This window comes from Camellia sinensis, chromosome 6 (assembly GCF_055761805.1).
Source record: "Camellia sinensis isolate YWXY chromosome 6, ASM5576180v1, whole genome shotgun sequence".
Taxonomy (NCBI): domain Eukaryota; kingdom Viridiplantae; phylum Streptophyta; class Magnoliopsida; order Ericales; family Theaceae; genus Camellia; species Camellia sinensis.
Genome location: NC_138966.1, coordinates 32,948,301 through 32,971,994, shown reverse-complemented (window position 1 = coordinate 32,971,994; position 23,694 = coordinate 32,948,301). Strand labels below are relative to the sequence as shown.

At 34.4% G+C, this 23,694-nt stretch overlaps 2 protein-coding genes across 2 annotated transcripts; one reads left to right on the top strand and one right to left on the bottom strand.

The window, feature by feature from the left end:
• Window positions 1-5,756: 5,756 nt before the first annotated feature.
• LOC114310420 (Peroxidase superfamily protein) lies at window positions 5,757-9,187 on the bottom strand. Its single transcript, XM_028256397.2, has 4 exons — window positions 8,875-9,187; window positions 7,747-7,938; window positions 6,559-6,724; window positions 5,757-6,308 (listed from the first exon to the last, which is right to left on the bottom strand). The coding sequence occupies exons 1-4, from the start codon at window positions 9,136-9,138 to the stop codon at window positions 5,896-5,898; spliced, it is 1,035 nt and encodes a 344-aa protein (XP_028112198.2). The 5' UTR covers window positions 9,139-9,187; the 3' UTR covers window positions 5,757-5,895.
• A 5,226-nt stretch (window positions 9,188-14,413) lies between these two features.
• LOC114310437 (uncharacterized) lies at window positions 14,414-16,422 on the top strand. The gene is made up of 3 exons (XM_028256410.2): window positions 14,414-14,635; window positions 15,013-15,709; window positions 16,004-16,422. The coding sequence occupies exons 1-3, from the start codon at window positions 14,414-14,416 to the stop codon at window positions 16,420-16,422; spliced, it is 1,338 nt and encodes a 445-aa protein (XP_028112211.2).
• The last annotated feature ends 7,272 nt before the right edge of the window (window positions 16,423-23,694 follow it).

Here is a 23,694-nt window from a genome sequence, read left to right as displayed (position 1 = left end):
GAGATGATTTTTTTGATTTTTTTGAAAGAAAAAAAGTGAAATGATTATAATTTAGATGTGATATTTTATGTTATTGAATTTTTAATTTATTTTATCTTTTTGTAGCTATTTAGCCTAGAACTTACATGCCAAACAAGGGCTTTGTTAACTTAAACCTTAATGTTTTTGTGACACCCCGTATTTTTGAAGTATTAATATTTAGTGAGTAATATTGGTGGTTTATTATGATAATTTAGTAATGAGATTTTTAGCTAAGAATCAAAATTTTAAATTATTTATTTGTATTTATCTCATCTCTTTTATATCTATCATATTGTTATTTAATAAATCAATTTACCATTCCCCATCATGTGAGAAGAAGAAGAGAAAAAAAAAAAAAAATACAAACAAGACAAAACCGTGGGCTGTTAACCCACTGACTTGCCACACCAATACCACCATCCATCATTTGAACTTTACATTTCTTTTAATTTTTTTATTCTTCTTTCATTCCTTTATCCCTCTATAAATCAGCTCAGACTGAGGGTAGCTCCTCACATTCATCTCTTAGTTCGGTTCTTCCCCTCTCATAAATCTCTCATAAATTTCGTAGAGTAGAAATATTAAATTTAGATATTGGAGTGTTTGGAGTGAAAATGAGTATTTTATAAAATAAATAAATAAATTGAGAGTTGTAGATTTTATTAAATTATACATACTTTATGTTTTAGAAGTTTGATCAAAGTTATTTTTAGAGATCCATGGAGCAATTTCAGATTTATGGTGACGAAGTCAATTATTATGAGGTAAATTCAGGTTGTATACAATATACTCTATTTAAATCTCTTTGCAAGGAGTTCTCTTATTTTAAATTATTCTCAATTTGTAATCCACTTGATTAATGTGGTTATTAATATATTTCGTAAAATCATTTGTTGCTGAATCGTTGATATTCTGATCATTTGGTAAAATTCTCTACAAATATTCTGGGTTAAATGGTGATTTATCTGACCGAATGACATAGAAATATTCCGTACATGGATCGAGTGAATCTTATTAATTGTTTACACCAATATGCCCGGATAAGCATGGAGCTTGGGTGAGGTGGGTGAATAAATGAATTTATTCACTGGTCATGTACTGAGTAGGACTGGTTATTTGGTCTAGATAAATTATGGTTGCTTTGTTGTGCAATTTGGTAAATTGCTTGATTATCATATCGTTGATTTTGTGTCATAAATTATTGGGTTCCTGTTAATCTATTCTGTATCCGAGCCTTGTATTCCTGTCATATTGTATACTTCCCGAATTAATTTATTTTTCAGGTGCGAAGCAGATTTTAGCAGAGCTCGAAATTGAGATTAGAAAGATTTATTAATACATAGATTTGGGATCCACCACTTTAATTATTAAATAGGGAGATAGTTGTAATATTATTTATTTTGGAGGTAATTAGAATATTTGGAGGATATTGTACCATTTGGAGACAATTTCGTAATTATTATTTTTAGGAGCAAAACTTTTATTTTTTTGAGGCTATTTTAGTGTATTTAACGACCCGAAAGTGGGGCGCTATAGTTTTTATCTAATTCATTTGCTTATTTTCGCTAAGTAAAATAATTAAAAAATAATATTTTAGATATTTTAGAGTTTGAGATTATGGTTAGACACATAAGACTAGATCGAACAAATTTACTCAATCATAATATAGGCTTGGGAATAGTGTTTCAAGCTTAGCTTAGTAAAATAATTGTAAGTTAGATGCAATATTTTGTCTTATTAACTATTTTAGTCTATTTTATCTTTTGGTGAGCTATTTTAACCCAACCTTCTTTCCAAATAAGGCCTTATACAATATATTTTTATAAATATACATATTGCATGTATATTTTGCATTGTTTAATTATATATTTTTTTAAGTATATATTATGTATTAGTTATGTAAATAATTAGTTATAAAATTTGAACTACTAATCTTTAATTAAAGAGGCACAAAATCAATTAAATTAATTATAGTTTTTAATGTTACAATATGAAAATGAAATGTATATGAATAATACTCAGGCCAAGTGATCGGATTAGAAATTTTTTATTTTGTTTTTAAATGAATTTAAGAATAAAATATATGTCTAATAACAGCCGACCTCAAAAGATAATTTAAATATTATTATGTAGTATAACCCTAACTCGAATCAGGCCGTCAAAGTCTAACCCATATACACCGCTATCCAAAAAAATAGTGTTACATTTGATGTTGTGTACAAGGCAAAGCACACACCCCACCATTTGATTAACAAAAATGTTTTGTAGCTTGAAAAAGATGGCCACTATCTCTTTTTTTCAAATATTTAACTGATTTTCTCTCTCCTCTGTATCTCTCCTTCTTCGACTCCAAAAGCATTCACGGAAATCATCTCTTGAAAATCCTCTGCTCCTAGATCCCTCTCATCTTTGTTAAATATTCCAAAAATAAAAAAAAAACAAACAAACAAACAGAGTAACACAACACAACACAACACAACACAACGCACCAATCAAAAGAAGAAGAAGAAAAAAATAGAGCAAAATAGAAGAATGGTAAATCCAATTACCACACACGAACAATGAGACAAATTCACAATATCGAAATAAGGGAAGATCATAATATCATGAAATGAATGCAACACAACTAGCTGTTTAACAAAAGCATTGGAACTTAGAGAAAAGTTATCTGGATAGTTGCCCAGATAGTGACCACAACAGGAACCCAATTGGAGAAAGAGAAAACCCATTTCTCAATAACCCAAACAACTAATATCAGAGGAAGTATGAAAAATAGAAGAGGCTTTTCCACCAATAATTGGGTCGAAACCTCTACACCTTTATTCACAGAAGAAACTATTTTCTTTCTTTTGCTCATTTTTGAAACAAGATTTCAACTGAACAAACCTCACTGACGTCACTTCTTCATATAAAACTAAAAACCCAGTTCTTAATTTAGAGATTATGAAGATCAAAACAAAACCCAGAACTTGATTTCCCTGAAAAAGAGAAAAAAAAAGTTTTCTTTTTGGAGAACACCGGCCTTCATTAATAAAAGGATTCAAATTCCTTTAACATAAAGATTGATTAAAATTCCTTCATTATTATTTCTGTCATGGAAATTCTTTATAGTGAGTTTAAAATTTAGGATCTTTGTAAATATTAATTATCCCAGATTATTACTCCACCATTTCAACACAAGCAAATCATCGAACACCTTCTGAGCATAAAATCAAAGGACCTATATTCCAACATTTCATAGGCATATATACATATACATATTACAGAAGAGGGTAAAGGAGTTGAAGAGAAAAATAGACCCATGCAAAGAGTTGAAGACAAACATAGAGTAGTTGATGGCGATTGACAGACGGCGATCGGCGATCCACGGATAGGGAACGACAAAGGGAGATTTTCGGTGGTCATCGGTAGTCAACCAAGTCGATGGTCAGCAGTAGCACCCAGGTCGGCCAGCGAAAGTTGCTCGCAACAGTTTCGTCGTCCTCTCTCTCTACTCTCTCCTTTCTTTTTTTCTTTTTTTTGGAAATCAAGCGCGTCGGTTTCACGCAGCTATGGGCAATTGGATGAAATACAAGAGGAAGCCTTCCCAGCTCATTTGGCCATTCGAGCTCTTCTTTTTCAGTTACGTAGTTTGATTAAACATTGGAGGATGATTTGATAATAAAATTTTTACATGTTCGCTGTTCTTGGCAAGTAAAAAGCAATTATATTTTTGTGGGTCTGATGATTCATTCAATGGTGTTAAACCAGTAAATCTTTGGAAATTCGTATCACTGAGTCCAAACAATTGATCTATGCCAAGAAACAAAAGACAATTAACTAATTTAAAATGTACTTATTCAGGATTAGGATTTGCAATAACTAAGGGTTGATTTGGGATATTATAAAAAAGTACACTTTTTGACTTATTGGTTTATATGGGTTGAGTTTGATGTGATGTGTTAGAGAGGTGATGTGATTTAAATAAGATGATATGACTTAAATAGGATAGTGACTTTTTGACTTTTTGTATTATTTAGTTTATTCCAAACCAACTCTAATTTTAACTAATACTTTTTCATACTAGCTTTGGGGTTATTTGGAGTGTATGAAAAAATGTGTATTAAAATATTATATAAATAGGTGTGTAGAGTAGATAATTAATTAATCCGTACGGCTAAGCAGTGCCTCGGCGGAAAAGGATATGGAAAAAGATTGCTTACTTTTTGGCCTTTGATTGGATGGTGTTGTTCGGTCAGTGGGGGCCCACCACGGGTCCCATTTTTCTAATCGGAACCGTTCAATGTATATAACTCATCAAGTATTATATTCTTGTAAAAAATTACGTTCATTGGATATCGATAGCTATCTAATCGTATTAGTTTTTTTTGTCAGATGTTAACTATAACACCATCTATTTTTTATACAAAATTGATTTGATCATGTAGTTAGCAATATCCGAATGACGTGATTTTTACATATGTATAGTACTCGATGAGTTCTACACATTGAACGGTTCCGATTAAAAAAAACAAGACCCGTGGTGGGCCCTCACGAGCCCAACTTTATCATCCAATTTAATGAATATACACATGTAATATTTTTTTTCCCCTTTCACTCCTATGCTTTCACATAGGCTGCCGTGAAGTTGACTGGTATTTAATATTATGTATATTAATTTTTTAATATTTTTTTTAGTGAATAGTGATAATTTTTTAATTTTTTAAATAATTTTTTAACTTTTTTAGTAACTTTTTGACTTTTTAACTTTTTTTTTTTTTTTTTTTTGAGTTGCCAAACCAACCCAAACTCTCATTAACCATTAAATTAAGATCAAAATTCATCTGCCAGTAGAATGGTCTTAGATATACAATTATTCAGGTTTTTCTATATTTCACATAATTGATAGAATTTGGCATTTGGTGGGCATGATTACTTAACTAGGTTTGTTGTTGGTGGGGCTGAAACAATACTAAACTTTTTAATAATTATCAAATGCATCAAACTTTTTAAAATTTAAATAAAAAAAAAAATTTAAACACGAGAGTTGCACTCGTTGCAAGACTTAACCTAACTCCTTGTGACACGAGCTGATGGCAGTCATGCAACACCTGTATCCGTGTTTCCAAAGGCACCCCACTTTCAAGAGGATTCGAGGTATGCCAAGCCCTTTCTGTCCAGGGTAGAGCCTTAGAATTTGACGGAGGACTTAAAAAGTCACCTACAAATGCTTATATGTGTCTATTATTTAGGTAGAATACAGCTTCATCCATTTTTACTAAGAAACTAAAAACTAAGGAACGAGTTATTTATAGGTGCCTCATCATTCTCAACATGTATGTTTCCTTTGCTGATCCGGTCTCAAATAGTTGGTGCCATATGCCCCCCCCCCGGCGGCAATTCACAAGTAGTCATTTGTATTGCACCATCTCGGTTTAGGCAGAAAAGCCCCCAGAGGTCCTCGGTAACACGACATAATAAAGACTCTATTCTTAATTGAAATTTATTTATTTTATTTGTCCAACCACCTAAGCCCCCCCCCCCAATTCACAAGTAGTCATTTGTATTGTACCATCTCGGTTTAGGCAGAAAAGCCCCCAGAGGTCCTCGGTAACACGACATAATAAAGACTCTTTATTCTTAATTGAAATTTATTTATTTTATTTGTCCAACCACCTAAGGCATAGCATCCTAATACAAAAGTTAAAGTTTCCATATTCAGAGACAACAAAGATAATGCAAGAATAAGAGATTACTAACACAAAGCACTTCCAGATTTCTAATTCATTCACAGCACAAGTAACATGCTTACAAAAGCTAACTTCTAAGAACACACAGACAATCTCATAATAGCCATATCATCTTGCATATTAACAAGACAGATGATTCGTTTCATCAGTTAATTCTGCGACAATTCTTCCTAATTTCGCCTTTAGAAGCGGTTAGAGGGCTAATATTCCCCAATTTAACCATAGATCTAGCAAACTGGCGAAAAAAGAGACCCTCATCCATCGCATACGCCTTCACCAATTCCACAGTCTTACTGACTTTTCCAGTCAGAAGCACTTCATCAGAAGTCAGAAGCCCTTTCCCCCACAGTAGGAGCTTAAAGTACATGTTGTCGAATTTGGCAGGAGAGGTAAAATCAAGAGGAGAGAGGTTGCTATCGCCACCGGCTTTAGGACAAGATGTTTTTAAACCATTGTAATAAGTTTTCTCCAAAGTTGCATCGGGTTGGTTATTTCCATTTTGATTGTATAGTCTTTGTTTGAATGTCACACATCTTGCCACCCCTATGGTATGACCTCCTGCAAGAAAAACAATATTAAGCTAAATGCTAATTAGACCTTTTTGGGGTGAGCTAAATAAGCCAAAAAGTTAAAAACTAAAAAAGCTATTAAAAAAATACTCTAACTTCTACACACAAAAAAGTCACATTTTTTTTTTTTTGTAATTTTCCAAACACATCAACATTTTTTTTTTATTTTTTAAAATGGACAAAAAGCCACTAAAAATTTGTGAAACATTTGTAATGCAGAAAATTGATTCTAATCTCACCGGATAGTGCAACGAGGTCTTCTTCATTGAGGCCTTGGAGCTTGAAGAGTGTTACGAGGTTTTGGATTGTGGAGTTCGGTGCAGGAATGTTACTGTTTGAGCCACTCAGACTGGCGGTTCTAGAATCCCTCCTTCCTAGTGGTAGTTCCCAACTCGGACCACCACTCTGCTCCACCATAACCACCATTAGTAAAAAGAAAAAAACTTCTTCACTTCCGAGGGCATATTTACACTGTGTTTGGATTGAGTGATTTGGAGAGAAAAGAAAAGAAATAGAGAGAAATGTATTTCTCTTCCTTGTTTGGTTATCTTAAGTGGAGAGAAATGGGAAGAAATAGAGAGAAATGGAGAGAAACTCATTTCTCTCATAACCCTTATTTTCAATCTTCCCAAAAGTGGAGAGATTGAGAGAGAAAAGAAATCCACAAATGTTTATATTTTCATAATACCAATTTTACCCCTACAAAAATAAAAGAAATAAAATGATTGAAAATATAAAAATGTTATTTTGGTAATATAACATAAAATAATTTCTTTTCTTTTCTCTTAATGAAATCTAACCAAACAAGAAGGAGAGAAATCACAATCATTTCTTTTCTTTTATTTCTTATTTATCCAAACAAAAAGGAGAGAAATTACAATCATTTCATTTCATTTCATTTCTTTTCTCTTATTACTTAAGTAATCATTTCTTTTCTTTTCTCTCCTAAGTTACCAAACATAGCGTTAGTTACAAAAGCGACACTCATCTCCATTGTTCTTTTGTTTTAGTTAGGCCTAGTTTGGGAAGATTGAAAAAAGATAAAAAGTCAAAAAGTCACTATCCTATTTAAGTTATATCATCTTATTTAAGTCACATCACCTCTCTAATACATCACTTCAAACCCAACCCAAACCCAACCCATATTTCATAAAAAGTAAAAAAATGCACTTATTTAGTCTTCCCAAACTAGGCCTTATTCTACACAAAACCAACATGTGGCCATATAAATCAAACGGTGGGCTCCATCATTTGATATATACGACCATATGTTTTGTTGTATTCCATTTTATATCTTTAGAATAACTTCTTCCTTCACAATGAAATGGAGCATGCATAAAAATGTGCGAGATTGACATTCATTTCCGATATTACCTAAGAAATCTGTTTATGTACAATACGAAGTTTAAGGCTTCAGAGTTGCTTACTAGTATGGTGGAACCTCGAGCAGAAAGGGCAAGAATGTCAGCACAAGAGACTGTTTGAGGACACGCTTGTTCGAGCTTGGCCTTGATCTCATCAATCACTTCGAATCCTCTAATGGAATTGTTGTTTGGTCCTGACCGCTTTTCGCTCACCATTTTCGTAGTATCATCCAACAAAATCGATGCATCACAGCCCTATAAAGAATGCAGACTTGTAAAGCCCATCCACTTCAGTAACACCACACAAAATTGTAAAATCATGACTCATAACACAACTATATGACAATGGCAATAGACAAAATGGATATATATACTTTGATGCCATCATAAAAGAAATGAATAGTCAAATTAAACCACAGTGGGTATAGGGCCAGGGATTTTTTGTTTCGAAATCTCTTCTCCCTGTCCTTGTCACAATTGACATCTAATCACATAATTATGTTCGGTTTGAAAATTTTCAAAATAGATGATCTCATGTTATGCCTATAGAGCATCTTGAGCATGAAAAGCACTTCAAAGATGAATTCTACTTCTTTTTTTATTTTATTTTATTTTATTTTAATAATGAGGTCGTATTCGGTAACAATTAAAAAATTTAAACTTTTTGTATTTAGTGAATTTTTAAAAAATTGTGTCAAACTTTTTAATTTTCAAGTCCTAAAAAAAAGATTTTTTTTTTTTGACTTTTTTAATTTTTTTAGTAGACTTTTTGCAAAGAAAAAAAAAATTCTTCTATGATTTTCTTTTTATTTGATTTTTAGGTCCTATTAGACGAACCTTAAAATAATAATAATAATAATAATAATAATAACAATAATAATAAAAAAACTAACAAAAATGCTACTAAAAACACAATTATCAAATGCACTCAAGAAGATATTTTAGACAGTGATATCATTATGAAATGAAGTTCTCAAAGAAAATATAGATGAGTATGGTGTTTCAACTATTGACAGATATGTATTGGGATTTTGAATTTTTAAATATATTTTTATTGATATATCAGCTTATACTGTCTAATACCGGCGGATAACGATATATGTCTCATCATACCGATATGTATCCCATACTATTATTTAAAACTATAGGCAGATGATACAACATATTTGAGATTGTAACGTGAGGGAGAACCTGGACAAAGCAGTCATGGAAGTGAAGCCTGAGCAAAGAGGCAGCCATTCTAGGCTCTTTAGCAATGGCCTCCTCCAAGACAGACATGACAATTTCATTAGCCTGAGGGCATGACAACTCATAGAACTCCGGGAAAAGCCCCGAATACCCTCCCCCAAAAAACCCGCCATTGCCCCAGCCGGATCCCGGGAAAGCTTGGGAGAGTGTGGAAGAAAAGAGAAAAGCCACCACAATGAGAGAACATAGAACTTTGTGAAAAGCCATTCACAACTTATGAAATTCTGGGACTGCTATGCTACTTAGTCTTGTGATGGACTTGCTCTATGTGAGTAGGCATATTTATAGAGAGAGTTCATGTGATCAAATCAACCACTCTGCCTACCAAATCCCCTTAGAAGACATAATAATGGAATATGTATAGTCATGACCATGTCCATTTGTAACCTCATACACCATTTTTAGAAATATGTGAGAGAAGAGAGCAGTTTTGACTCTTTTTTTTGTTACACCTGCTCCATGAGAAAATGTGGTTGTGATATCCACTATGTATATCTATATTAGTATTCCATCCTCAACTAATTTACAAACTTTTGGATAAGAAAAAATGGTTTTAGTTTCTAATCCCAGTAGCTTCAAAATTTTATATCAATTCCGACTGTGTTTTTTTGTCACACCTGCTCCATGAGCAAATGTGGTTGTGATATCCACTATATATATATCTATATTACTATACCATCCTCAACTAATTTAAAAGCTTGCGGATAAGAAAAAAAATAGTTTTAGTTTCTAAACCCAGTAGCTTAATTTTTTTTTTTTTATCGATGCCGACTGTATCAATTGAAATATTATATTTAAATATTTTTATAATTTTATTTTTTGAGTATTTATTTAAAGATAAACATTTGTTAATAAAGATTTGGGAGAGAGTTATTTATAGAGAAACTTTCACATCTGTCATTAGTTTATTATTGATGTGGGATTTTACAGATTTTTAAAAAAATATCAAATGTTGTGTTTGGATCATAAATTTTAATAGAAATTTAAAAAGGCAAAAAAAAAAAAAAAGAAAGATGTGAGAGAATTAGATTTATATTTTATTCACATTATCTTTTCATTTTTAAATCTCTACCAAATTCATGATCTTAAAACTTCCCATTAATTATTTATATACACTAAAGTGAAAACTTGACCAAATTGAACTGTAGCATATGATAAATTTCAGCTCCTCAGCTAACAAAATTGAAGATTTTGATTGGGTACTAACTCAAACCTCTTACACCTACTCTCAGTCTAATAACTTGAGCTGGAATTTAAGTGGGACTGACATATTCATTTTGAGTGGGTCCGAGTGCTGACGTGTTCGTTTTCGTGTGGTAAACAAGAATATATAATCGATTTTTCAAAATCATTTACAGGTAAATAAGAATTTAGTATCAAAGTGAGTTTTATGAACATGGTATTTGTTTAGGTTGCTTTTGGTAACACTTACATTTTTAAGTTTTTATTTATATTTATAAAAATTTAAAAAATTTAAATAAAAATTTATTTGGTAAATTTTTGATTTATAAATTAATGGTCTCAATTTATAAATTTGACTAAAAAATGTACACTCAAAAAATGTGGTTCCGTTTTGAGTTTTGAATTTTTTTTTTTCACCACCCAACACTAGCCACCACCCGCCACCATTTTCCACCACCGTCTTCCGCCACCACCACCTACCACCCATCCCCCACCACCACCTGCCACCACACTCATCACCCACCTGCCACCCACTCGCCGCCACCACCCACCCCTCTCGACCATCACCATCATCACCACCACCACCACCACCACCACCACCCACCACCCACCACCCACTTGCCATCCACCTGCCACCCGCCACTAACATCTACCGCCCGCTACCACCACCCACCACCACCATCCACCACCCGCCGCCACCACTCACCCACCACCACCAGCCACCACCCACCTGCCACCTACCCGCCGCCACTACCACCCACCACCACCAACACCACCCACCACCCACCCGCCACTCATCTGCTATCACCACCCACCCACCACCCACTACCACCACCACCACCCACTCGCTACCACCCATCACTCGCCACCGTCACCCACCCACTTACCACCGCACCTACCCGCTACCACCCACCACCACCCGTTACCCCACCTGCCACCACCACCCACCTGCCACCACCCGCCACCACCATCACCCGCTCGCTACCACCCAACACCGTCACCCACCCACCCACCATTACCACCCGCTACCTACCTGCCACCACCACCCACCCGCCACCACCCGTCATCCGCCATCCACCTGCTACCGCCACCCACCACTACTGCCACCGCCACCCACCACTACTACCACCGCCACTCACTCGCTACCACCCACCATCCACTACTGTCACCCACCCACCACCCGCCACCACTACCACTACCACCCACTCGTTACCACCCACCACCCGCCACCCGCCACCCGCCACCGTTACCTATCCACCCACCACCCACCACCACCTGCTACCCACCACCCACCGTCACCACTTTCCACCACCGTCTTCCGCCGCCACTTGCCATTTCTCACTCTTTTTTATATTTTTAAATTTTTTTAAACATTTTGTCAATTATCAAACGCGTTTGTAGTTTATGTTTTTTTAAAAATAAACAAAAATCAATTTATAAAATTTTTATAAATATAAACTGAAACGTAAACGTTACCAAACAGATCGTTAGTAACACAAGTTGGTATTTTACTTTTGTCGCATATAGAAAAGCTAGGTGAACTTTTGCTCGTATATAAGTTTCAAGTTGGGCATTGAGGTCAGGTTTGATTAGGGGTGGGCGCGGATCGGTTGCGGCCACGGAACCTCCAATCCGCCATCCGTCCGCCAGATTGGCGGATTGAAGAAAATCAATCCGCATCCGTCCGCCAATCCGGCGGATGTGGATTGAGCGGATTGGCGGTTTGGCGGATGGATGCGAATCGGTTTGGCGGTTTAAAATTTTATAAATTTTCAACATAATTCAACTTGTGCACTTCCTCAAAAAAAAAAAAAAAAAAGTATTACAGTCATTGACTTAAAAAGTATTACAATCACTGTATGCCTTATTCAAAGAAAGAAAGTTTGAAACTTTAGAACATCACGATCACTGCATGCCTTATCCACATATTATAATCACAGCATGATTCATCCACATAAAGTATTACAATCTGTGATTCTTAAAATATAATAACAATTTAAACCACTAAAACCATGAACAGAGCAGTATCTACATATGTTTTTGAAAATAAAAACCAACCAGCATATATCATATTTTCTATTTATTATTTTTAGAGTTAGATTTAAAAGCTAAAAAATATAGATGAATAATACGTTCATTTTTTTCAATTCAAAAAATATATTTAAGTTGAAAACTTTTTTTCAACAGAATATTTAAACTCTTTTTCAATTGAAAACACAAACATAATCTTTAAACAAATTGAAAATACAAAGTCTTATAAATTACTAGGGTGCTCGCGATTTGGCGGTTTGGCGGTTCGGTTGCGGCCACAAAATCTCAAATCCGCCATCCGTCCGCCAAATTGGCGGATTGGAGAAAATCAATCCGCAACCGTCCGCTCGTCATCACGCATCCGTCCAAAAGGCGGCGGATCGGTTCGGTTCGGTCGGTTTTGGCGGATCGGTATATCCGCTGCTCACCCAAACCGTTTGATTGTTGCATTATTTTTTATGAGATTAGATACAATAAGATTATGTGGGATGATAAATTATACCGTGAGATTATATGGAATAAAAGAATATGATATATGATAGGATTATGGATAAGATTATAGGGTGTGATAATAGTGGGGATAAATGATTAAATAGAATGAATGAGAGGTATTATATTTTGTTAGAATGAAATAAAATTATGTAATTATTTTTAACCGTTGGAGAAAGAAAAAAAATAAAATTGGAAGGGCCTCATTTATCACTATAATATTATTTAGTCTCCAATTTCTCTTAACTTAATCGTCCCTACCAATACTAAAATTATCCGGACCCTGGCAAACAAACACTAAATTGAATTATTTAATAATACCCATATGTTCCCCACTGTCATTTTTTATTTTATTTTTTTATTAATATTATCTCGCAATCAAATATCACGCTAATAATCCGATGAGCCTCACATCCTCTATTTTTAATTCCAACCAAACATGTCTTTACTTTTGGACCAAAAAAGTCCTCATGTTTTATGAGGGAAGGCTGTTACGGCGTTTATAAAAACGCCAATTTTGATAGGTGTGGTCTAAGGAAGAGATTCAACGATGTTGTTTTGAGGTTGAATTGCTAGACGAGAACACGATGGATGGCTTTGCTTATTTTCGAGTTCTCTCTTCTTCGTCTACATCTCAGCACAAACTTGCATAAAGTTAATGAGTTTCGATTTCTTTCTTTTTCTCTGTACTCATGAAAATGGGTCTTCTGAGAAATTGAATTAGTGTATGTTAATGTTAATGTTTTTGACTTTTTTTTTGTAGTTTGGTTGTAAATATAGTTCGGCTATATCCTTTTATTTCTGTTCTTGCATTGTTCACATTGCTTTTGTTGTTCTTGATTTTCAAATTATTATCTAGTCCTTCCTTTCCACGACCAGAAAATTACCACAAACAATTAGATTGCAGAACTTAATGTGAGAATCACATATGTTTTCTGTAAATTGTAATAAATTCCATTTGAGTGCAGACTTACTTTAGTGTTATTAATTAAATAGTTGAGATTTGGTAGGGGTGAATTTTAGACCCCTTAACTATTAGTGAAAATCACTTACACCTCATCTATGAATTCGTACATTTTGACCCTTTCAACTATAAAAATGTGTCACTTTCACCTTTGTTGATCCCTTTTAGGCTCCCTCCAAAAGGGATGTGTTTATACAATTTTCATAGTTGAAGAGATCAATCTATACGAGTTCATAGATTAAGGAGTAAAGTAATATTCACTAATAATTGAGGAGGTCTTAGTGTAATTTATCGTCCATGGGTCGACTGTGTGTATTGAGGGTTGCGATTGGTCTATGGGCGAGTCAAATTTATGCAGTTGTTGGCTATATCATCTATGTCATTATGCTCACTTTATTTAACTAGGCTCAAGTATAGATTTGAAATGATGAGTTTTATTCAAATTATTCTTCACTGTAGACGCAGTATCAAGTATCGACCTTAAACCTGAGCTTGTAATTTATGGACCATGTGGAATTTGTAATATTGTTTGGGAGTTTGATGTAGTCACTTCGTCACTGTAATCAAAATATTTTGCATAGTATTTTAAATTTGTAGGAATTTGAGTATGGAGTTGGATTTGAGTAAATCCAAACCCACTGCTCAGAAAGACTTGTCGTCTTGCAGATTTGATTTAATTGTTTGATGGATGTTAAATGCCTTAAGTTCATGCAAAGAACTTGTTCAGTTATCTCTCACATTTTCTTTGCTGATGATGCTATTCTTTTCCTCCAGGCCAATCAAAATGAATGCCAAAACATTATGGCCACCTTGACAATGTACAGTGAAGCTTCTGGACAACTTACTAATTTTGACAAATCCGGAGTGATGTTCTCATCCAATGCATCTGCAACACTCCATAGCTCCATCTGCTCTTCTTTGGGTGTTTCACAAGCCAACCTTAAAGCTAAATATCTGGGCCTACCTTCTTCATGGGGCAGATCTAAAGCTGAAACTTTTGGGTCCATGATTGAAAAAGTGATGAGCAAAATGCAAAGGGTGAAAATCTAAGCTTTTATCTCAGGCCGGTAAGGAAACTCTTATCAAAGCCGTCGTTCAGGCTTTGCCATCCTATGCCATGTCATGTTTTGAAATGCCACACTCTTTCTGTTCTAAGCTAAATTCTCTTGTTCGAAACTATCGGTGGGAAGGGGATCCGGATAACAAGGGCATTCCTTGGGCAAGTTGGGATCAAATGACAATTCCCAAACATTAAGGAGGTATGGGCTTCAGCGATTTCAAAGCTTTTAATCAAGCCTTACTTGCTAAGCAAGGTTGGCGTCTCCTTATGAATCCTAATTCTTTTTGGGCCGTGTGTATAAAGGCCTCTACTTTCCAAATTCCAATTTCTTGTAAGCGGTAAGTGAACATCCCAGGCATGGTCAAGCCTCCTCAAAGGTAGGGAACTACTCCGAAATGGGCTCCGATGGCAAATCCAAAGCGGCAACCTTGCCTACTTTTGGGAGGACAAGTGGGTACCCTCTACTAAAGACTTCAAAATTGCTTCCCATAAACCCCCTTACTGTACTGTTCAAAAAGTCGCTGAAGTTATTGATCCCACTCATAAAATATGGAAGTGTGAAATTCTCAAAGAGTGGCTTTTGAAAGAAGATTTAGAGGCTGTTCTTGCCATCCCAATTGCAGCAGTTAATAGAGATGATCTTTTAATATGGCACCACACTCCATCGGGAGTTTATTCAGTCAAGTCGGGCTATGCCTTAGCCAAGCAGATCTGCCACAACTCCAATGGTTCTAATAAGCCCTCCGGATCTCTCATCCTTGGCACTGATTTTTGGAATTCAATTTGGGATCTAGATGTTCCACCCAAAATCCGACACTTTTGGTGGAGAGTCTTCCGTAACTTGTTGGCAACAAAGCTGGGTCTGTTTAGGCACAAGTGTGCATCTTCTGGTGAATGTCCTATCTGCAGGAAAGGTGATGAATCTGTGGAGCATCTCCTGTTTGATTGTCCCTGGACCAAAGGTGTTTGGTTCGGTAGCTCCTTAAATATGCGAGTAGATCCAGGCTCGATTACAAATGTGACCAGGTGGACCAATGACCTTTTGCAGGGAGGTAATCCAAAGACTGAATCCAAACGCATAATCAGTTTACTTGCTACTGTTGCCTGGTTCATATGGAAATCTAGAAATGATTTTATCTTTAATCATCAAGTGGTGGACCCTCATGATACTCTGCAAAAGATCACTCTTTTCTAGAAGGAACAAGATGCTCTGATTGGCCCTTTCCACTTTCTCAATCAAGCCTTAGCCGTCCCCAACCATAATCCTTGATTCGGTTGGCAGCCAGCTTCCCACAGTATAGTCAAATTTAACTATGATGCAGCTTTTTGTAAGATTTCTTCATCAGCTGTTTTGGCTGTAATTCTTAGAGACTCAAAGGGAAACCTTCTGGATGGTTGTGCTAAGTCTTGTGAGGCTTCGTCTGCAGCACAAGCCAAGGCACATGCAATTCGTCTAGCGTGTCTTATGGCTCAAGCTCTCAACCTCTCGCGAGTGGAAATCGAAAGTGACAACAAATCGGTGATCTCTCTTTGCATTTTCGAAACAGTTCCACCATGGGAGTATAGTGCTATTATCCTAGATATTCGAGGGCTTGCTTCTCCAAACTCTATTTCTTTTTCCTGGACAAGAAGAACCAACAATGAAGCAGCACATTGGGTTGCAAAGGCTTGTCTTTCTAAGTCCTTACCTGTAAATTGGGTTGTATGCCCACCTGCTACTCTTGTCTCCATACTCATTTTTGATGTATCCCATTTTTCTCTTTAATTGAAAGTTTGGGAGTTCAAAATAATAATAATAATAATAACTGGGGTAGTGTCTCATTTGGAAATTGTTGGAACAATCTTCTGTGTAAATAAAATAACTTGAAATAAATTCAAACAAAATAAATAAATAACATACCGAATTTATTTATCGAATCGAATTAAAATTAAGACCAAGTCCAGTGTGTGACACTCTGTCCTTAAGACAGATTCACCTCGCTACGGTGCTTACGGTTATGTGGCGTCTATCTCTCAGGATACAATGATCTTCACAAATTGTAGTAGCACTCTAAACAATTTATTCGGCGAACCAAACCTATGTTCTAACTCTCTGAAAATTACCCTAAAATAATATGAAGAATAAAGGACGCAAGAGAGCAAAATGAAGGCAAGGAAAATGAATTTTCGGAATCAATCAAAATTGGAATGGGGCTGCCTTTATATAGGTTTTGTTGGCACTTATTCAATTTGAATAGAAAAGGTATGAAGAAGGGACATACCCCTTCCTTTAAAATAAAGAGACACCATGAAAGGTTTGCACCCTTTCATTCAAATGGATGTTTGACCCTTCCTTTAATACAAAAAGACACCATGAAAGGTTACACCATTTCATTCAAAATGGAGTCTATTTCAATTCACAACTACCTCTTTATAAATTTTCCAACAATCCCCCACATGAATAAAATTGACAGAGAGAAAATGCAACAACATGATGTAAATACAGAGAGTACAGAAATTGGAAATATTCTGCAAAGGATAGGTAGCTTTTGGCTTTGAATCTTCCCTTGTGAGATACTATCAAATTTACTAGCTAACCAGTGAACATGATGTCTTGAACTGTTCAGCCGTTTGTGTAAACCAAGACAATAGAACTCACACAGTATATCTCCAGACATAGTTTAGTTCTCACTATTATGTTCATTTTGGCCCTGAACAACCTGGTCTTTCATGAGTGCTCTGAAGACTTGTAGCCCTTCACAAATCTTATAGAACCGACCTAGTTCACACTCATATAGGTGATTCTTATGAAAAGTATCCTGTCATACTCCACTAGGTTTACCTAGATATAAGAATCATTAAAAATATTACTTAACCTAAACCGCTGCAGATATCACTATTTCATCAAAGAAATGGGTAGGAGATAAACTCCCCAGTGATCCTTCTGAGTCATTCACAACTCAGTTGTCCCTTTGAACCTAGATCTTGGGATCTCCAGTCAACTAGGTTGGGTTGCCGTTGTGGTAACTCTTATTTAATAGGCTTTAGTCCCATTCCCCTCAATGAATTCTCAACTAACTCTCTTGCTAACCCTTTGGTTAGTGGATCCGCTATGTTGTTTTTAGACTTAACATATTCTATGGACATAATTCCATTAGAGAGTAGTTGTCTTACGATATTATGTCGACGACGAATGTGTCGAGACTTACCGTTATACATATGACTTTGTGCTCTACCAATTGCTGATTGACTATCACAATGTATGCATATATCAGGCACCGGTTTTGTCCATATTTGAATATCTTCAAGGAAGTGGCGAAGCCATTCTGCTTCTTCCCCTGCTTTGTCTAAAGCTATGAATTCAGATTCCATAGTAGACCTAGCAATACAAGTCTGTTTGGAAGATTTCCAAGATACAGCCGCCCCACTAAGAGTAAAGACATACCCACTAGTGGACTTTGAGCCTCTTGTATCCGATATCCAATTTGTATCACAGTATCCTTCAAGTACTGCTGGATATCTAGTATAATTAAGCCCAATGTTACGAGTAAATCGGAGATATCTAAGAACCCTTATAATTGCTTTCTAGTGTTCTACTCCCGGATTACTCGTATATCTACTTAATTTACTTACTGTATAAGTTATATCTAGGCGAGTGCAGTTCATCAAGTACATTAAGTTTCCAATAATTTGGGCATACTCTAATTGAGAAATACTTTCCTGTACATTCTTAAAAAGGTATAAATTAACATCTACAGGTGTTCTAGCAAGATGATCATTATTTTTGCTGAATTTGTCAAGTATTTTCTCAATGTAATGAGATTGTGACAAAGCATATCTTTCTGATGTTTTGGTAATTTTCATACCAAGAATTACATCAGCAATGTCCACGTCCTTCATGTCAAAATGTTTATTCAACATTTTCTTAGTAATTTTAATCATATCATTATTACTACCTATGATGAGCATATCATCTACATAAAGACATACAATGACATAACCTTTGTCTGTGTTTTTAATATAAACACATTTGTCACACTCATTAATTTTAAATTCATTTGACATCATTGCCTTGTCAAATTTCTCATGCCATTGCTTTGGCGCTTGTTTTAAACCACATAATGATTTAACCAATTTACACACTTTCTTTTCTTTTCCTAGAACAGAAAAACCTTCTGGTTGTTCCATGTAAATTTCTTTATTTAACTCACCATTTAAGAAAGCAGTTTTCATATCCATTTGATGAATTTCTAGATTGTATAGAGATGCAATGGCAATTAGTATTCTAATGGATGTTATTCTAGTAACCGGTGAGTATGTGTCAAAGTAATCAAGACCTTCTTTTTGTCTAAAACCTTTGACCACAAGTCTTGCCTTGTATTTGTCAATTGATCCATCTGCTTTCAATTTTATTTTGAAAATTCACTTATATCCCAGAGGTTTACAACCTGGTGGCAAATCCACCAATTCTCAAGTGTGATTTTGCAAGATGAATTCAACTTCACTATTGACAGCTTCTTTCCATAAAGGAGTTTCAGGACTGGACATAGCCTCTTTAAAAGTTAAAGGCTCATTTTCTAACAAAAATGTTAGGAAATCTGGACCAAAAGATTTTGAGGTTCTAGCCCGTTTACTACGCCTAGGTTCATCTTCCTCATTTTGATCTAACTCTTGCTCTTTATCATGTTCTTGATCATAACTAGTAATAGCATCAAAAGATCTCTTATTATTCTAGTATCTTGTCCAGTCTTATTCGGAAATACATGTTCAAAGAATGATGCATTCCGAGACTCAATAATAGTATTTACATGCATTTCGGAATGTTCTGATTTATGAATCAAAAACCGATATGCACTACTATTCTTGGCATAACCAATGAAAATGCAATCAATGGTCTTAGGACCTATCTTAATCTTTTTAAGACTAGGAATAGCCACTTTAGCCAAACACCCCCACACTTTTAAGTATTTGTAGGATGGTACTCTTTCATGCCACAATTCATAAGGTGTTTGATTCACTTTCTTTCGGGGTACTTTATTTAAAATATAATTAGCAGAAAGTATTGCTTCCCCCCACAAGTTCTGAGGTAATCCAGAACTGATTAACATGGCATTCATCATTTCTTTTAAAGTCCTATTTTTCCTCTCAGCAATTCCATTTTGCTGAGGTGAGTAAGGAGCAGTGGTTTGATGAATTATTCCACGTTCTTTACAAAACTCACCAAAAGGTGATTCATATTCACCACCTCTATCACTTCTAAGTTTCTTGATTTTCTTACCAAGTTGATTTTCAACTTCATTCTTATATTGAATGAAAGTTTCCAAAGCTTCATCCTTAGTTCGAATTAAATAAACATAACTATATTTAGTATAGTCATCTATAAAAGTGATAAAATACTTTTTCCCACCTCTAGTTTGAATTGATTTAAAATCACAAATGTCACTATGAATTAATTCAAGTGGTTCCGTACTTCTTTCAATTAAATGAAAAGGAGTTTTAGATAATTTTGCCTCAACGCAAATTTCACATTTATTATTTGAATCAATGTTAAATTTAGGTAAACATTCCATATTAATTAATCTATGCAAAGATCCATAATTAACATGTCCTAGTCTACCATGCCATAAATTTGAAGACTTAAGCAAGTAAGAAGAAGATGTAGTATTATTAATAACTGAGGGTACAACGATCATTACATTTAACTTGAAAAGGCCATCAGACATGTAACATTTTCCTACATACATCCCGTTTTTGGTAAGTACAAACTTGTCACTTTCAAAAACTAGCCTAAACCCATTCTTACTCAACAAAGATCCGGAAACTAAATTCTTGCAAATGTTCGGTACATGCAGCACATTGTTGAGAGTGAGTTCCTTTTCAGATGTCATCTTGAGTACAATCTTTCCTTGTCCTTCAACTTTGGAAGTTGAGGAGTTGCCCATAAAAAGTTGTTCACCATTGTCCACTATAGAATAAGATGTGAACATCTTTTTGTCGGCACAAATATAGCGAGTAGCACCAGTGTCCACCCACCATTCTTTAGGATTTTCGACAAGATTTGCCTCGGAAACAACTGCAGAAAGATTGATATCATCTATACCATTGGAAATATTGTCCACTTCAGTCATGTGAGCTTGAGCAGGCTTCTTGCTTGTTCTTCTTTTGCTTTTTCCTTTGCTACGGCAATCTTTTACTCGATGTCCCTCTTTGTCACAGATGTAACATTTGCCATTAAACTTGTACTTTTTATTATCTCCCCCTTTAGAGCCTTGTGATGAACTTTCTCCAGAAGACTTTCGTTTCTTGGTTTTTGAAACATGTTCCATCACATTTGCCTTAGACTTCATAGGATGCTTACCAGCCCACTTTTCAGAATTGCGGTTGTCCTCCTCAATTCTCAAACACATAATTAATTCGTCCATAGAAATTTCTTTGTGTTTGTGTTTGAGGTAGTTCTTGAACTCCTTCCAGCCTTTTGGTAATTTTTCAATTAAGGCTGCAACTTGGAAGGATTCACTGAGAGACATGTCTTCTGCGTGAATGTCATGCAGAATGAGTTGGAAATCTTGAGCTTGGCTGATCACAGTTTTTGAATCAACCATTACAAAATTCAAGAATCTGCCAACCACAAATTTCTTTGAGTCGGCATCTTCCGTTTTGTACTTTTTTTCCAACGATTCCCAAAGTTCCTTTGCTGTCTTGATTGGACTGCAGACGTTGTATAATGTGTTGTCAAGTCCGTTCAAGGCGTAGTTCCGACAAAGGAAATCGGCATGTTTCCAAGCATCAACTGCAGCAACCACTTGCCGGTCGGTTTCATCCTCTTTCAAGATAGGAGCATTTTCACGGAGAAAACGAGCCAGGTTCAGAGTTGTAAGATAGAACAACATTTTCTGTTGCCATCTTTTAAAGTCAGTTCCTGAGAACTTCTCTAGCTTCTCTCCATGATTCATTGGTACTGTCATCACTGGAGAGGGGGTTGGTGCAATTGCAGCCACCACAGTAGTACTTGTTTGGGCATTTGTTTCAGTAGCCATCAATTCTAATTTATAAAACAAATTTATAATTAAAATTTTTACTACACAGAAAATTAAACCAAATTCACAGAATTAAATTCTGTAAAAATAAAAGAAACAAGAATGTAACTTTTATTTTTCAATTAATTTGAAAATAAAATAAAATTTTATTTAAACAAATTAATTCCACATGGAAAAATAAATTCTGTAAAATAAAAGAAATAAAAACTATAACTTTTATTTTTCAATTAATTTGGAAATAAAATAAAATTTTATTTAACCAAATTAATTCCACACAAGAAATTAAATTCTGTAAAATAAAAGAAATAAGAAAATAACTTTTATTTTTCAATTAATTTGGAAATAAAATAAAATTTTATTCAACCAAATTAATTCCACACAGAAAATTAATTTCTATAGCACTTCAATAATTAAAATACTAAAACAGAATTTTAAGTAATGAAAACTCAGAAAATAATTTCTAAAACCCAAAATTAATTTCTGAAAAATTCCACAAAAATATATTCTGAATTGTTAATGATACCAGTATCGTACTACTAGTTGTTGTCAAAGAAAAGAGACAGTATATTACTACTATCTGTCAAATAGCATATAATCACTATTTATTTTTCCAACCAGAATATTATTTTGTAAATCTACAGAAAATAATTTTCTTCCGAAATTATTTACGAAGAATGAAAAAAAAAAAAAAATGAAAAATTCTGTAAACAGAATAATTTGAATCTGTCTTAAGATTGTTGGATCAATCTTCTGTGTAAATAAAATAACTTGAAATAAATTCAAACAAAATAAATAAATAACATACCGGATTTATTTATCGAACCGAATTAAAATTAAGACCAAGTCTAGTGTGTGACACTCTGTCCTTAAGACAGATTCGCCCCGCTACGGTGCTTACGGTTATGTGGCGTCTATCTCTCAGGATACAATGATCTTCACAAATTGTAGTAGCACTCCAAACAATTTATTCGGCGAACCAAACCTGTGTTCTAACTCTCTGAAAATTACCCTAAAATAATATGAAGAATAAAGGACGCAAGAGAGCAAAATGAAGGCAAGGAAAATGAATTTTCGGAATCAATCAAAATTGGAATGGGACTGCTTTTATATAGGCTTTGTTGGCACCTATTCAATTTGAATAGAAAATGTATGAAGAAGGGACATACCCCTTCCTTTAAAATAAAGAGACACCATGAAAGGTTTGCACCCTTTCATTCAAATGGAGGTTTGACCCTTCCTTTAACACAAAAAGACACCATAAAAGGTTACACCATTTCATTCAAAATTGATTCTATTTCAATTCACAACTATCTCTTTATAAATTTTCCAACAGAAATTCATGAAACGTGAAATTTAAAACTTTGAATTGCAAATCTAGATCTAAGTATATATGAAGTTTATTTATCTCTACGGTCTTTGATGTTTTTGGTAAAATGGTAGGATTGAGACTAAAGGCACCAAAATCCCAGATAGCATTGATGGTTCACTGCTATTAGAAAATACACGTAAACTTAATCTAAAATTAATCAGTGTATTTGGTTTTAATTTTTTGAATTCAATTTTCTGAAAATTGAGTATTTTGTTTTTTATATATATATTTTTTATTTTTAATGAATATTTTTAAAATTTTAAGAAATTTTTTTACTTTCTTAGATGCATCTTACTGATGTATCTAAACAACAAAATTTTTGTAAAAACATATTTTAAAAAATTAATAAATACACAAAAATATAAAAAATATACCGAATTCTCATATATTTTTTTGTATTTTTGGTATTTAGTAAATTTTTTAAAGATTTGTTTTACAAATATTATACTTTTTAAGCGTATTTATGTTAAGTGTGCCTAAAAATTAAAAAAAAATACTTAAAATATTAAAAAAATTCAGTGGAAACAAAAAAAATATGAAAAACAAAAAAGTACAATTATTTGAAAAGTAAATTCTGAAAACTAAAACCGAACAGAGTGAATAATTCTTTTTAGGACAAAATTCACTTTACTCTTTGTGATTTAGTTATGAG

Coding starts and splice junctions, on each gene's coding strand:
- LOC114310420 (XM_028256397.2), bottom strand. CDS start 9,138: ATGGCTTTTCACAAAGTTCTATGTTCTCTCATTGTGGTGGCTTTTCTC. Junction 6,725..7,746: donor CTCGAGGTTCCACCATACTA/GTAAGCAACTCT, acceptor ATGGTGGAGCAG/AGTGGTGGTCCGAGTTGGGA. Junction 6,309..6,558: donor AGACCTCGTTGCACTATCCG/GTGAGATTAGAA, acceptor TTTTTCTTGCAG/GAGGTCATACCATAGGGGTG.
- LOC114310437 (XM_028256410.2), top strand. CDS start 14,414: ATGTACAGTGAAGCTTCTGGACAACTTACTAATTTTGACAAATCCGGA. Junction 14,636..15,012: donor TGATGAGCAAAATGCAAAGG/GTGAAAATCTAA, acceptor TGAACATCCCAG/GCATGGTCAAGCCTCCTCAA. Junction 15,710..16,003: donor CAATGACCTTTTGCAGGGAG/GTAATCCAAAGA, acceptor TTTCTTCATCAG/CTGTTTTGGCTGTAATTCTT.